The sequence below is a fragment of the Patiria miniata genome, unplaced genomic scaffold (assembly GCF_015706575.1).
Source record: "Patiria miniata isolate m_02_andy unplaced genomic scaffold, ASM1570657v1 HiC_scaffold_4, whole genome shotgun sequence".
NCBI classification, from domain to species: Eukaryota; Metazoa; Echinodermata; class Asteroidea; order Valvatida; family Asterinidae; genus Patiria; species Patiria miniata.
In genome coordinates, this window is record NW_024037071.1 from 2,628,978 (window position 1) to 2,642,070 (window position 13,093).

A 13,093-nucleotide genomic window follows, 5' to 3' on the forward strand; every position below is an offset into this window, starting at 1 on the left:
AAGAAGATAGCCACTTTTTTTCCAAAATTGGTAGAAAAACAAATTTACACCACTCTGATCTTGATATCTTCTTTATTATTTTGCCATTTACGCCTATTTTCATATTCACAGTTATAAAAATCATGTTTCGCGATCGTCTTTGCTGTATAATATGGTAACTCTGAAGTGAAACTCCGGTCCGTTTAGATACAAGTTTAAACCGAACAAACCGAAACAGATCATCCTTGTGAAGTTAAACATAAAAACTACAACGAATATGCCTCTCGTCGAGAAAGGATTTTTAAAAGAGCGAGCAGTCTAAGGTTCCAAGTTTGACAAGCAAAATATTAGGCCTACGGAACTTCCGTTTGCGAAGAATCGGATAGCTTGCGTGTAATCGTCACCGCACGCAGTGCATCGGCAGTGATAACGTACGGCATCCTCAAAAGCCTGAACTGCGCCTGCTCCGTCCGTCTGATGTCATAGCGCCTTTGTCGTGACCAGCGAGGGGGAGGGGGAGCCGGTGATAGTGAGCGCTATGGACGGGGAGGGAGGAGTCGAGATAATTGATAGCCCACCAAACTCGTCTCATAATATTGGATGATTTTTTTTTCTCTTCAACCCCATGAACTGATGATATCCAAAGCTTAGCCTATACCATGCAGGCGGAACGCGGGTGCGGGTGGGAAGTTAGAGTTAGTCAATTCAGATACCATCATGTCTTGTGTCATAATTTTGGTTCATTTTTTTGGCGCGAGTGGCACTTGCGATTCGGGCCTACAAAACACTGATTGAAACAGTCAACGAAAACTGAAGTTGGCACTCGCGTCAGATGATAACAGTGGTCGACTTGGAGTGTGACTGGTTTTGCACAGGGGTCAACTTGTGCCGAAAGGTCACGAAAAGCTATAGCGACGCCCGCTACTGACGAAATGATGAAAGAAAAAAAAGATATATGCTACGGACATGCGTATCCATCATAACACCCGAAGCGCAGATCTCTAGCAGAATATAAACAGTTGGCAAGGTGACTCCTGGTAACTCTGGGGGTATTCTTCGCGCAGTGAAAGATATTCTTCCAGTTCGGAGAGCGATCTTTTTGGATATTCCTGACTGACTGGACGGTTCCGAGTTTCTCTCTGTTAAATTTTTCTTCGGCTACCGACTGCGCGAGTGAAGACCGAGGGTGAAGTGCGGTCGGCCCGGCGATGCTCAGTCAACAGTGCGGTGGGGACGACTACGGTATCCACGGCCAGCCACCACACAGTACCGGCACTTTGCCGGGCTCATCGGCGGGGATGTCCCCGTACGCCCGGCCACACCGTCAGCAGCAGCAGCAGCAGCAGCCCGGACTGCGGTCCACCGGTTCGTCCAAGATCGACCCAAGGTATTCTCATTCCGCTATACGCAGCTCTCCCGTCACCCCATTTCCCTTCCGTTCCTCGTACTTTAAACTACGTATCTATCAATTGAAACCCATTAAGGACTGGACTATAAAAGAAAATTTGGGCACAAGTGCAACACGCGACACATAATATGCAAAACAGTCTTTTGAAAAAGAGCGTGCCGAAAATCCCGAGTTTAGTCGCGACACGTTCCTGATCTAATCACCCTTCTTTGTCACGACCCCCCCCCTTCTTCATACCACCAGCTTCACACTCCCGAACAAGAGTTCGTTTCCTTCATTAGCGGTACTTCATAGCCACACGATAGCTTAAGCTAAACTAAAAAAGAAATCACCTCTTTTCGCTCTTTTGTTTCTCACTTGTAATTTTTTTTCGCCTCTCTTTCTCATTTACTTCCGATGTTGGCGGCTTGTTTTGATGGGGTAATTTTGTTGGTCGGACCATTCCGTGGACGGATTCGTTACGGGGCGAAAGTAGTTTCAAGTCCAAGCGCTACCGGGACAAGCTGCGCGAGCAGATCAAGGCTTTGGAGAATCTGCTCCCCATCGACAAGGCGACACTGCACCGCAAGCTGGACAGCCAGACGGTCTTCAGACTTGTCATATCCTACTTCAGGACTAAAGTCTTCTTTCAGGGTGAGTACAGATTTCCCTCCATCTTTTTCTCCTTTAAAGACAGTCTTTGTCATATCATCCCACGGGAAATAGACACCATGATCGATAATGACAGCCGGCTTGCATGGACACATTCAATTAACATCAACGTATTTTTTTTTTACAGTTGAGAATTTGTTTTTTTGTCCCCAGACAAAATTGTTTGCGGAAAACACATTGAATTAAACTATTTGGCAATTCTTATCCAAATCATGACACAAATCTTTGCAAGTACGAACCGATAAATTGTGACGGATGGCCAGCTCCCTTATTAACTCCAACAATTAACGAAGCAAATAATACATGGAAAATATATCAAAGTTTAACAACTCATCCATAAGATCTGAACACAGCCTGCAAACAGAATGTGAATGCACTATGCAGCTTCGTACGCTACAAAACAACCATGGGTAGATGTTATTTGCTCAATCAATGTGAGGATTTGTTTGATTTGCAGAAATCTCCACCACACACTACTTCGCAGACATGGTCTGAAAGTCTCCTTTTTGGAGAAAATTCTGCGGGATAAGTCAGCAATTTTACGAAAAGGAACAAAGATATAATAGGTTAATCATTCGTTGAAAAGAGTATACCAAAGTTGTTTCGATAGTTCATTAAGTATCCAGTCTACTGTGCGTCCGAATTTGGAGGTCAAACCACACTTCTCCTGTGCGAAAATGTATGTTTATCATGACATGTAGACTAAATTGATTTTTCATCTGAATGCAGAGTTCAAAATGATGATATTTTAAAGTTCATTGTCAAAGTGTAAGAGACACGAGTAAAGAAATTGTTGATGAACAGTCGACAAAAGACAAAAGGCGTATGACTGTACCATTCGCTTTCAGAAATAACTGCAGAAACTGAGATGTTAACACCGGTGTTATCGAGGACCACCGGTGTATTTTATTTTTAAATTTTACACCACTGGTCGTATATCGATACCGTGGTAAAACCTACCGTGGTAAAAATTTACCGTGGTAAAATTTACACCGCAAGTATACATTTAACCATCTTAACCATATTTTGAAGGGCAAAAACCTAATTTGATTTACATCTTAACCACCTTGTATAAACTATATATATTTCCAAGTCCGGAAATACCGTGTTATACTGCATGCCTGCATTTTTTCTGAACATTGGGAGTAGTTTTGTGTAAACCTTATAGCTACCTGTGCAATCACTACTGTTAAACTCTGGATAATGTTTGTAACGAATCATTTTTACTGGCATTACTCTTTTTGTGAAGAATCACAAAAATGATCAAACCGAACCCTCATTTTGTTGGACTCTTTACAATCCTCATTGCTTTTTTGTTTTAGAACGTGTATTTCGTCCATGTTATATTACATCGAATTTAGACAGATGGATGTAATGGGAATTGAGCCGATGCAGAGAACCAGCTGACCGTTATAATTCAAAGTTATGAGCGTAATTACCAAGTAGTTTTTTTAGTGAAATATAGGAAATGAAATACATTACATTAGCAAACGTAGTACAGAATTGCCTGTGGTAAAAGCATGTCATTGAACTCAATTTGGTCGTTTGTAGTCTTGTGAATATCTTAAAATGTCCCGATCGGACGAATCTGTACTGTATGCCTGTCTAACGCTGCAATTTATTGTCGTGGTGTCGTGCGGCGTGGTTTCGCACGCGCGTCGGGAGAACTTTAAAGAAAAGTAACGGTGACATAGGTGGAGATATAACAGTATCTTTCTCGAGTATCAAACGAGACGGGGAGAAGCATGCTAATGGGAATTGTTCAATTTGCTTCGTCTACTTTTGATAATGGAGCAAGACCGCGAGAAATAAATATCTAGGGCCGGTGAGGTAACCGCCATGCGTCCGCGAGTTTGGGCCGGCATAGTGCCGGTTTGACGTGACGACATTGGCTCGTGCTTAATCATGAAGTAATGATGGTAAGAAGAGTCAATTCTTCGAGGACCGTTCATGAATATGAAGATACGGTCTGGACAAAAAGTGGATAGGTAAAAATCTTGACAAAAAGTGGACATGTAAAAATCACACGAACGCTTTCTCAGCACGGGGGTAAACTGAGAACGCTAGTTTGAACAAGTGGTAAAAAAGGTCCGAATGAGACTCGATCTTGTTGAGTTACTGCGTGTCATTGCCCATATGTTGTGTGCACATTGTGCCAGAAAATGTCCTTCTCAAAGTATGGAGTTTTCGTTACACTATATTGCTTTCAAATTGAAAGCAGTGCATGTGTAATATTAGTAGTGACATGCTCAATGCGAGCTGATGTGTATGTAATGCACTTACACGAAATCGTAGATACCATATCACAATTGCATATGTTGCATAAACGGTTATTTAGAGAAGGTTTAGTTTCCATACGTCTTGCTTATCCAGTCCAATATTTTCCAACATCAACAACAATCTATTTTTTTTGTAAATCTGTAATTTACCGAGCTTTGATTCCTTAACATTGGTTGACACAGTGAAACGTTAACTGGTTTTCTTTCTACAGAAAGACAGGAATTTTAATAGAGGGAAAATATTGCGCCTTTCGGAAGGTTGAGTACGTTTTGCGCAATGTTGATTTTGGGATCATCGTCTTGGGGAAAAATAGGCTCATAATTTTAACAAAGAAACACAAAATACATGTACGTGGTAATTTGAATTGTATTACTCAAGAGGAGAGCCATGTCTCTGAGAGATGTGAACGTTCAAACTTGACCGCTCGGTCAACGTGCTCGTACTGTCTTGCACGAAAACAAAGTACCGAGCCTGCCTGGTCAAAATTATCTGAGCTGGCTGTGGGTGTTATGGAGCTTATTTCGGCATTGCCTCACGGCATTTTCATGTCAGTTCCATCAATTACGCAAAGTCAGAAATCTCATCCAGCCCCAACATTAATACCACCAACGCAGCAAATACAAATATTTTCGTAAGCATCATTGAGAACAAAAAAATTTGATCAATTTCAGCTCAATTCAGGAATTTTCCAAACTGGCTCTTGTTATTTTGTCTCCCTCCTCCGGTTCAAATGTGTTTTGACAGTGATGCAACTGTACTTCCTCTGTCAATCAATCACATTAAAATCGATACTTATACAGTACCCGCCAGATTCATTAAAATGAGCCAAACAATGCCTTGTTGAACTTGAGCTGTCACTTAAAAAAAAAAAAAACGCGGGAGAAAATGGGAGGGAAAAACTAGTCTATGCAAACCCATGCGATTGCGGACTGTATGGGGAATATTAAATTACAAGTGCGCAAGACAATGATGCATCGCTGCTGTCTGTGCGTCCGGTTAATGATTGTTGGGGTCAGCATGTTTGGAGCCTACCACTCGAGTAATTAAAAGACAAACAAACAGACATAATTACCGATAGGGACCGTCGAGATGGCCGTAGACTGGTTCGGTTTGGGTTGTGTATTATAATAGAGTTGCTAGTCTGGAATCGGACCGTTTACGATAGCGGGAAAGTGTTTTAAAGGTAGCACCATTTGCTCCTTGTGTCTTTTTTTTTAGGGTGCACAACTAACATGTAGAAGTTTAAGCTCAGCTGCTATTATAGGGCCTACATTTTGAGAAACTAAAGAAAACATTTTCTTAATTTTTTTTAGGGGTCTCTTAACTGGATTCCGTTGCTAACGCACGTAATAAAGTGTGACAGCGGCCCCCCCCCCCCTTTTTTTAGAATTACCCTCAATTATTATTTTTCTTTCCATCGAAACCATTTCTGGCGGAATAATTTTCACATGGTATTTTCGACCAGCCCTGTCTTCACTTTGGACAAGTTTTCTCCATTAATATTTTCGTGTCTTTAAATTTACTTTGCGGAACACCTTCAAAACTGTGATGTTGTTAACAATGACGTCGGTTGTCGATAACACTTCAGTTGTCTTTGGACAACATCGTTTACAGGTAGTAGGCCTAATTGTAATTATTGTGTCAACGAAAGAACAGCAGATCTACCCAAGTATTGCTCAAGGCGTGATATCATTATTACCCCTGCTCGCCGGGCGGAACACTCAGTGACCAAATGCCCTAGGACACTGGCGCTGCATGCAATGCCACTGACTGGATTTGAACCACCTACTCTTTATTTAGTAGAGCTCATGTAGTTTCTCTGCTAAAGTAAAATCAGATTACAACACCACCAATAAGCGATATTTGGGTCTGCGACTTGGCCTCCATGCACAAATGCAAGCACAATATCACTGTACATGTATATACACTCAAGGGCCCCCTTCAATGGCAGAAGCATTGTGCTATCTATTGTACAACGCAACTGCCCCATGATGGATGATCTGAACAATAGCTAACACAATGCATTCGCCATTGAAGGGGGCCGATCCGTGAGCGTACAATGAGACCATCCTCAGAATGGTCTGTATACCAAGTACTCCTAGTGCGCATCACGCATGGTACGATCACCAGGGCCAATGTCTGCTTACTGTTAGCGAAAAATCCCTGCTATTTCCGTAGCAGAACATTCTGTGCTTACGGTAAGCGAGTTTCACGGCTTAGCGAGGAATTTTGGCTTAGCACAACCATGGTTAGCACAGACATGAAATTGGGCCAAGCTGCTTGATCAACTTTGGGTTGGAACACAGAGTAATAATGTATGAAAGTTTTAAAACAATCGATATCACGAGTTTGGGAAGAGACACCATCGGTTCTGAACTTTAAGACGTTCCTCTGAAGCCGTCCTAAATCAAATGCATGAATCTCCTCGACTTTCTAATAAACCAACAACTTGTAACCGTGTTATGGCAGTTAACAAAACGAAAATCAAGGGGGAAATATAAATACACACAACTTAAATAAATCACCCACAAGTGGAAGTCAGTATAAGTATCGGTGATCAACTTTGTGCGTATATATTTATGAGTGCTGAATGATTACTTTTGCACTTAAGGGGGAATATAATCAAATATCAAACTCGTCTCGCTTGTTAAAAATATATAACGAAAACCTTTGCTGGGTTAAGGCGTGTGTCAATTATAATTGCATTCCACAACAGTTCAATACCCTTACTGGAAAAAAAATGAAGAAATATCTCATCCAGTCTTTACGTTAGTGAATCGTGAGTTTCCATTGGAAAAAAAAACTGTCTTAAGATGTTTTTCTGGGTTGGTTGGATGATAGGCTGCTCGTTTTGTTGTGCAAACCTGCCGGCCAGCAAAGTGCAGGGATTGTGCGGGGGCAGGATTGGTATTGGAAGCTGTCACCGTCAGGAACACTTTTGATTGTCAATTTCGAGTGGAGGGAAAAGTTGGAGTTTAAATTGGGATCGTGGGGCTTCCATCATGGGTATAGCATGGCGACGGTTGAAAAAAAAAATAAAGTATAGAAGCCGATATTTAGGTACGCGTGAGCGAATGTTGACAATTAAATTTGAAAAACGCATTCGGTTTTTAGCAATATTTGTGGGGTTTTTTTTTGCTGCAGTTTTACAGGACATTCGTGGTCTCTTTTATTTTGATTTTCATTGCCTACAAAGTAACATTATTTTATTACGGTTCCTGAGCTGTCTCCTTTCTATCGCGTTGTTTTTCTTGTATATCTCTACCGTAGGTCTAAGATGTTGTGTTTATGTCGCTTTCATTTTCTTTGCGTTGCATTTCTTTGATTTACTTCGTTTCAATCCGTTGTGTTACGTAATTTTGAACGTGTAATGATTTTTGCGTCTTCTTTATTCTGTTGACGATTTCGTATATTTTGCTTTACCTTTCCTTAAAGTTAATTTGCCTTAAAAAAATTCCCCCGCATTTTTTGCGTTCTTGGTCTGAGATATTTACATCGTGCTGACTTATATCTCTGCGTTTCCCTTGAGTCATGTTGTGTGTTGTTCATTTTTTTCTCGTCTTAACCTATTGTGTCTAGTTTTTTGTGTTTTGATTTAGCCCAAGTGGTGAATCGAGTCCTAGGTTCAAGCCATCAGTCACGGTGGCAGTCTTAGCACCGTGTTTGCGCAGCGTCGCCCGGGGAGGAAACGCGGCGGAAGGCCGGTAAGCACCGCGCAGTCCCCTCGGTGTTCGAACGGACTCCCGCTACAGTATATTCCGCGTATAGAGAAGGAAAAAAACCGATGAAAGCTACAGAGCTCTTACCGTGAATAAACTGTGATGTATAGTTTCTAGTTGGCTCTCGATGGGATCGAGGAGGAAATGTTGTGTGTGCTTACGGCTTGCCGTCTTTTATGCACTAGACACACTATATATCGCGGAGCACAGTCCAAACGCCAGATTCGATCCATCAAGCCGAATTGCCGACTTTTGTAATAGTTGTGTGTGGAAGAGCCGGATGGTTGCCAAGGCAACCGGGGTAAGAATGCCATGTAAATGAAGATGATAGTAGGGACTTAACGCTGTGTTGTCTTTTTTGGGGAGGGGGGGGGGGGATCTCCTAGGTCTATTTAAACGAGTGCAGAAAAGCTCAGACATCTTAGTCAGTTGGCCTAAAATTTGATGGCACGGTGGATGAAGGGGACCGACTTGTTATTGTTTACTGTCATAATGAATTGGACTTCGCCCGGCATTTTTGTTGTCAAATTGGCGCAAAATTAAGAATTCGAAATCCAAATACTGATTGTTTAGTCACGATTTGCCGCAGCCCCCATAGGCAAAATGGGTGGTGGGGAGGGGGTGCGGGATTGAATGGTTGACTTTTGGACTAATAATAAAAACACCGTCCCTGGCTAAACATATAACCCCAGTCCGTTTAGAATGAATACTATCCAACCCCGCCTTGCCTGATGTATCAATCGCTACTTCGCAAAAACCAATATGCCGGCCCGATGCCTGCCCGAGATAGTCGGGCCTATTCCACAATAACCTCGGGGCCCATTGCGATATCAAAAATAGAGGAGAAGGAGAGATTTTGTGAAGGTTTTTATTTCTCCAATGTTGTCCTGTTGGCTGACTCTCTCCCTATTACCGTTCTGAAGTCCGATGGCTATACCCGATAAGCCTCGTCCTGTCACGGTGCCTGGAGACGAGGGCTTGAGACAGAGATTGAGTGAGAGAAAAAAAAAGAAACGGTGATTTCATGGTGTTTTGATTTGCTCGGGGAACCCTCGAGACCATGCATACACCGCGATTTATGACTTCACACCGAGCGTCGCGGTCTGCCGTGCCATCGAGCCCGGCGGGCCGGCCTTTCAGTGGCCCGAGGCACGCCAAGGCATCTCTCGCCCGGACCGGACCGGACCAAGGCTGGTCACCACGTAAACGGCACTGACTGCGGCGCTACGGTGCATGGATGACGCACTTCCTGTAACCGGCCTTTGATGCGGCTGCGGCTTCGCTCCTACCCACAGGCTACCCGTCAGGAGCCTTTTCCTTCTCATCCTCCGTGAAAAAAAATCACAGAGAATTCATAGCAGAGAAGAAGAAAAACCCGAAAGATTTTGATGCAGAATTAGTTGCGTTGCAGCCTTTTGGGCTTCCTGCCCTACCGGCTGGCGCGGCGCTCGGCGACCAATTCCTAAACAATAATGGTTGGATTTAGGAGAAGGCAGAACGTATAATCACCAATTTCTATACGCGGCCCGAGACTCGGGTAGATCTTAGATAAAGAAAGGACCGGGGGCGAAGGATGGGACACCAATATAGGCAACAAATTTTCATCAACAACCCGGCGGCCTAAACCGACATTCTGAACAATGGGACCAGCGATGACGGGCATTATACCTCAATAATATGCCGCCCCAGGTGGTACCCGGCTATAATTAATCGCGCATTTGATTTAAGGGATTTTATTTTCAAGCTGGTATTTATTATTTTTGTTTGACTTTACAGAAGTGCCTGAGTTATGACTTTCAAACCGTCGGAAAGTTCGCCGGCCAAGGAGAGATTCTTCACGTCAGATAATTGAAATTAAATGCAGCATCGGAAAATTTCAAACTTGGAAATATTCGTAAATTTCCCGACCGTATTTAAGATAAATTTCTAATGACATTTTTTTTCTCTGGAATTTTGTAGAAGTTTGTTAGACACTCTTAAACATTTTCTTTCACTTAATATTGATTGTTTTTGGACCAAACGGTTTGAGGCCTGAATTGTTTTTTAAAAGGTGCAATGGATGTATCAATTGTAAGCAAACCAAATTAGACAAAGATGTTGTCGTTCTGATATTAATATTGTTAAAATCACGAAATATTTTGTGCACCAGTGTTCTATACATTTGGCTGTGATGTGTCTGTTAATTAACACGCAATTCACGTCCTTTGCCGCACTGCGTGCACGCTCGATTGTACCTACCCCGCACCCAGTGGGTACTTTTCTAAGTCGCGAAAGCTGCCAGATTTTGTCTTCTCCGTGTTTTGATTTGGTTGCAAGCCTTTCGTAATCTGCTCTTGTCCTATGTGTGATATTGGGATTAAAATCTTTCGATTGTGTTGGCCTGTGCTATCGCTCCAATCCGGAAACAAATCGATTTGCAAAGTGATTCTAATTGACAGGTTGATTGAAACGGACATCTATAATAACAGCTTTAAAAACTTATCATTTCGCCTGTAGCAAACACGTACAATATAAATGCCGTCTTGGAAGATGTGTCTTTATGAAGATATATCGTTGCTGTATCACATAAGTTTTGTTCCGTTGTTGCCGATAATAACATGGTAACAAGTGATTATCAGCTGCACACATCATACCCTAAATGCCTTGGTAAGTTTGACTGTTTGTCAGTCAAATTCGACAAGAGTTTTTTTTAAAGAGTGCACGCTCCAAAAATCTTGGTCAGTAAAATTGGTGCAATCAAGTTCTTGTAGAACTTCAAGTTTTCAAGTTGCATGTCCATGTCATAACCACTCCGTCCGCTCGTCCCTATATTTCCCCGATTTTTTGGCCCGTGCAAGTCACCTATTTGACGGCGTCGCACTTTGCCTATTATGTTGCCCCTCCCGCTCTTTCCCAACAGTTTACCACAAATATTTGGACACGTGAAACGTATAGGTTTGAAAATCGTGCGCTTCTTCTCCGATAATTTGTCGCTATTTGTTTATACTTTTAATAGGTGTCAGAACAGTGCAACACTCTCGTTCTGTCCCGTCCGTGTTGTCGGTTGACGAGACGGAGTTTGGTGCATATTGGGCGAGTCTAATTGTTTGCACCGACTGGTTTGTGTTTGTCATGTGGTGATTTGATGATTTACTTGTGAAACCTTAAGTCAACATATTCGACAACTTAAATATGATTCATGCAAAATGCACGACTCTTGTACTCACAAGACCTGCCAAGGCCAGGCTTTTATGAAAACAGAAACTGAAGTACAGTGTATTTTCTGCTTTTCAGCTGAGTGGGTTTGGTTCGGATGGATCGAAAAAGTAAGGCCTTTTGGTTTTGAAACTTGAAGAAAATGTCTCCCCGACTAAAACTCTTCGGATTAATGAACCATAGGTTCGAGCTTAGAGCTTTGCTGTATGGTTTGAGCTAGCAACATGTGAAAACTCTTCCGATGTGATAATTTGAGAGCAGCCACAATTGTATTCCTTTCCATGGTAGCATTTTTAAAAGTGATTGAACAGCCCACACAGGTTCCCACACCAAAGTCTTTTTATTCATTTTCAAATTCAGAGTTCGCGAGATTTCAACTTACCGCAACTTACCGTATATGTTCAATGTAGGAATCTGCCGACTCGACGAAACTCAAAGTTCCACCCGTGAATGAACTTGTCAACTTGTTGAGGAGAAAGAAAAAAAGGGGAAGAAAGATTGGATACAAATTGGTGCTAAGGCGCCAAGATTAAGCCTTCATCTTGTCTTTTTCCCCCAGACTTACATGCCGGCACAATTATTGACCGATTAACATGCGCGGGCACGCGCTTGGCCCGCGCCGGTGATGAGCGCGACGTTCGGCCAGCCACATTTCTCTAATAAACCGCGTTGCTCCCCCCCCCCTCCCCCGCCCCCACAGGCCAGCAGATAATATGCATACCGACCCCGCCAGGCACTGCATAATTAATTGGATAATGGTTATTAACCACATTACGGGACCGGTATTGCATGTAGTGCACGCTGACCCCCTGAGCAGAGTATTATTATTTTTCTATTATGGCGTGTCCGTGCGCAAAAAGACCGGTTTGCACTGCACCACCCGGTCGACTTCAGATTGACCACTGGGCAAAGGATTGATCATTGACCGATCACGTACACTTGACCAACTTGGAATAGGATCCAAGCTTATGGCATGATATTGATGAACGACAAGGATGACCTGTGACCTGTGACGTCATGTCATGTGACCTCTGACGTCATGTCAATAATATACTTTTGCCGAAATTGTACTATAGATTGACCCTCGGCAAAGGCTTGACCGATCACGTACGCTTGACCATCTCGAAATCAGATCCATGTTCATCAGTCATTTTTGACAAAGATGTGTGAACCTCGTTCCCAGTACAGTAGACTGACTCTAGTATTAAACCCGTCGTGACCGCTGCCGGTTGCGGATGACGAGATGGACTTCCGAGTATGGTATCCGAGAGCTACCGTAAAAAAAAATGGGATTTCACAAATTTTTCATCAAATTTGATCTCCATATTGGTACCATGATGTGGTACTATATCGCCTTCGGTGATGAAACCCCAATGTTGAGGATTTAAATTTCAGAGATGGTTTTTAAAGTACCCGGTTTGAAATTAATTTAAGACATCACTTTGGGCACTCCGTTCTGGATATTCTCAGTTTCGACAGTTCCATCTCACGTCAAAACTGTTTTCTTGGATCATCTTTATTACTTGATTCAAATCTATCCGCTTGTAATGTTATTATTTACGTCCTTATTTAGTACACTTCATTTAGGTCCACTTATTCTCATTAAGTACTGAGTTAAAAAAAGTATAACTGGGAAAGAAACATTAAGAATGAACTTGAAATGAATTTTTACAGATATTGACATTAATGAGCAGTGTATAAATGAGGGACACGATGGCATACTTCTCCATAATAGAACAAATGTGATTGGTTGTCTTATGAATGACTCTTGATAGCTGAGTTAAAAGAGGAAGGTTTTCATTGGCTCCTGCTTGTCGCCCAGGTAGCCACCGTAACTTTTTTTCAAAAGGATATAATCACG

At 42.4% G+C, this 13,093-nt stretch overlaps 1 protein-coding gene across 1 annotated transcript in view; it reads left to right on the forward strand.

Moving 5' to 3' along the window:
- The first annotated feature begins 529 nt into the window (after positions 1–529).
- Positions 530–13,093, forward strand: part of LOC119740049 — a 50,154-nt gene continuing 37,590 nt past the window's right edge. The window contains exons 1-2 of the mRNA XM_038215250.1: positions 530–1,366; positions 1,863–2,020. Coding sequence (XP_038071178.1) covers positions 1,188–1,366; positions 1,863–2,020 — 337 coding nt within the window. The 5' untranslated portion in view covers positions 530–1,187. The remainder of the gene's footprint in view (positions 1,367–1,862; positions 2,021–13,093) is intronic.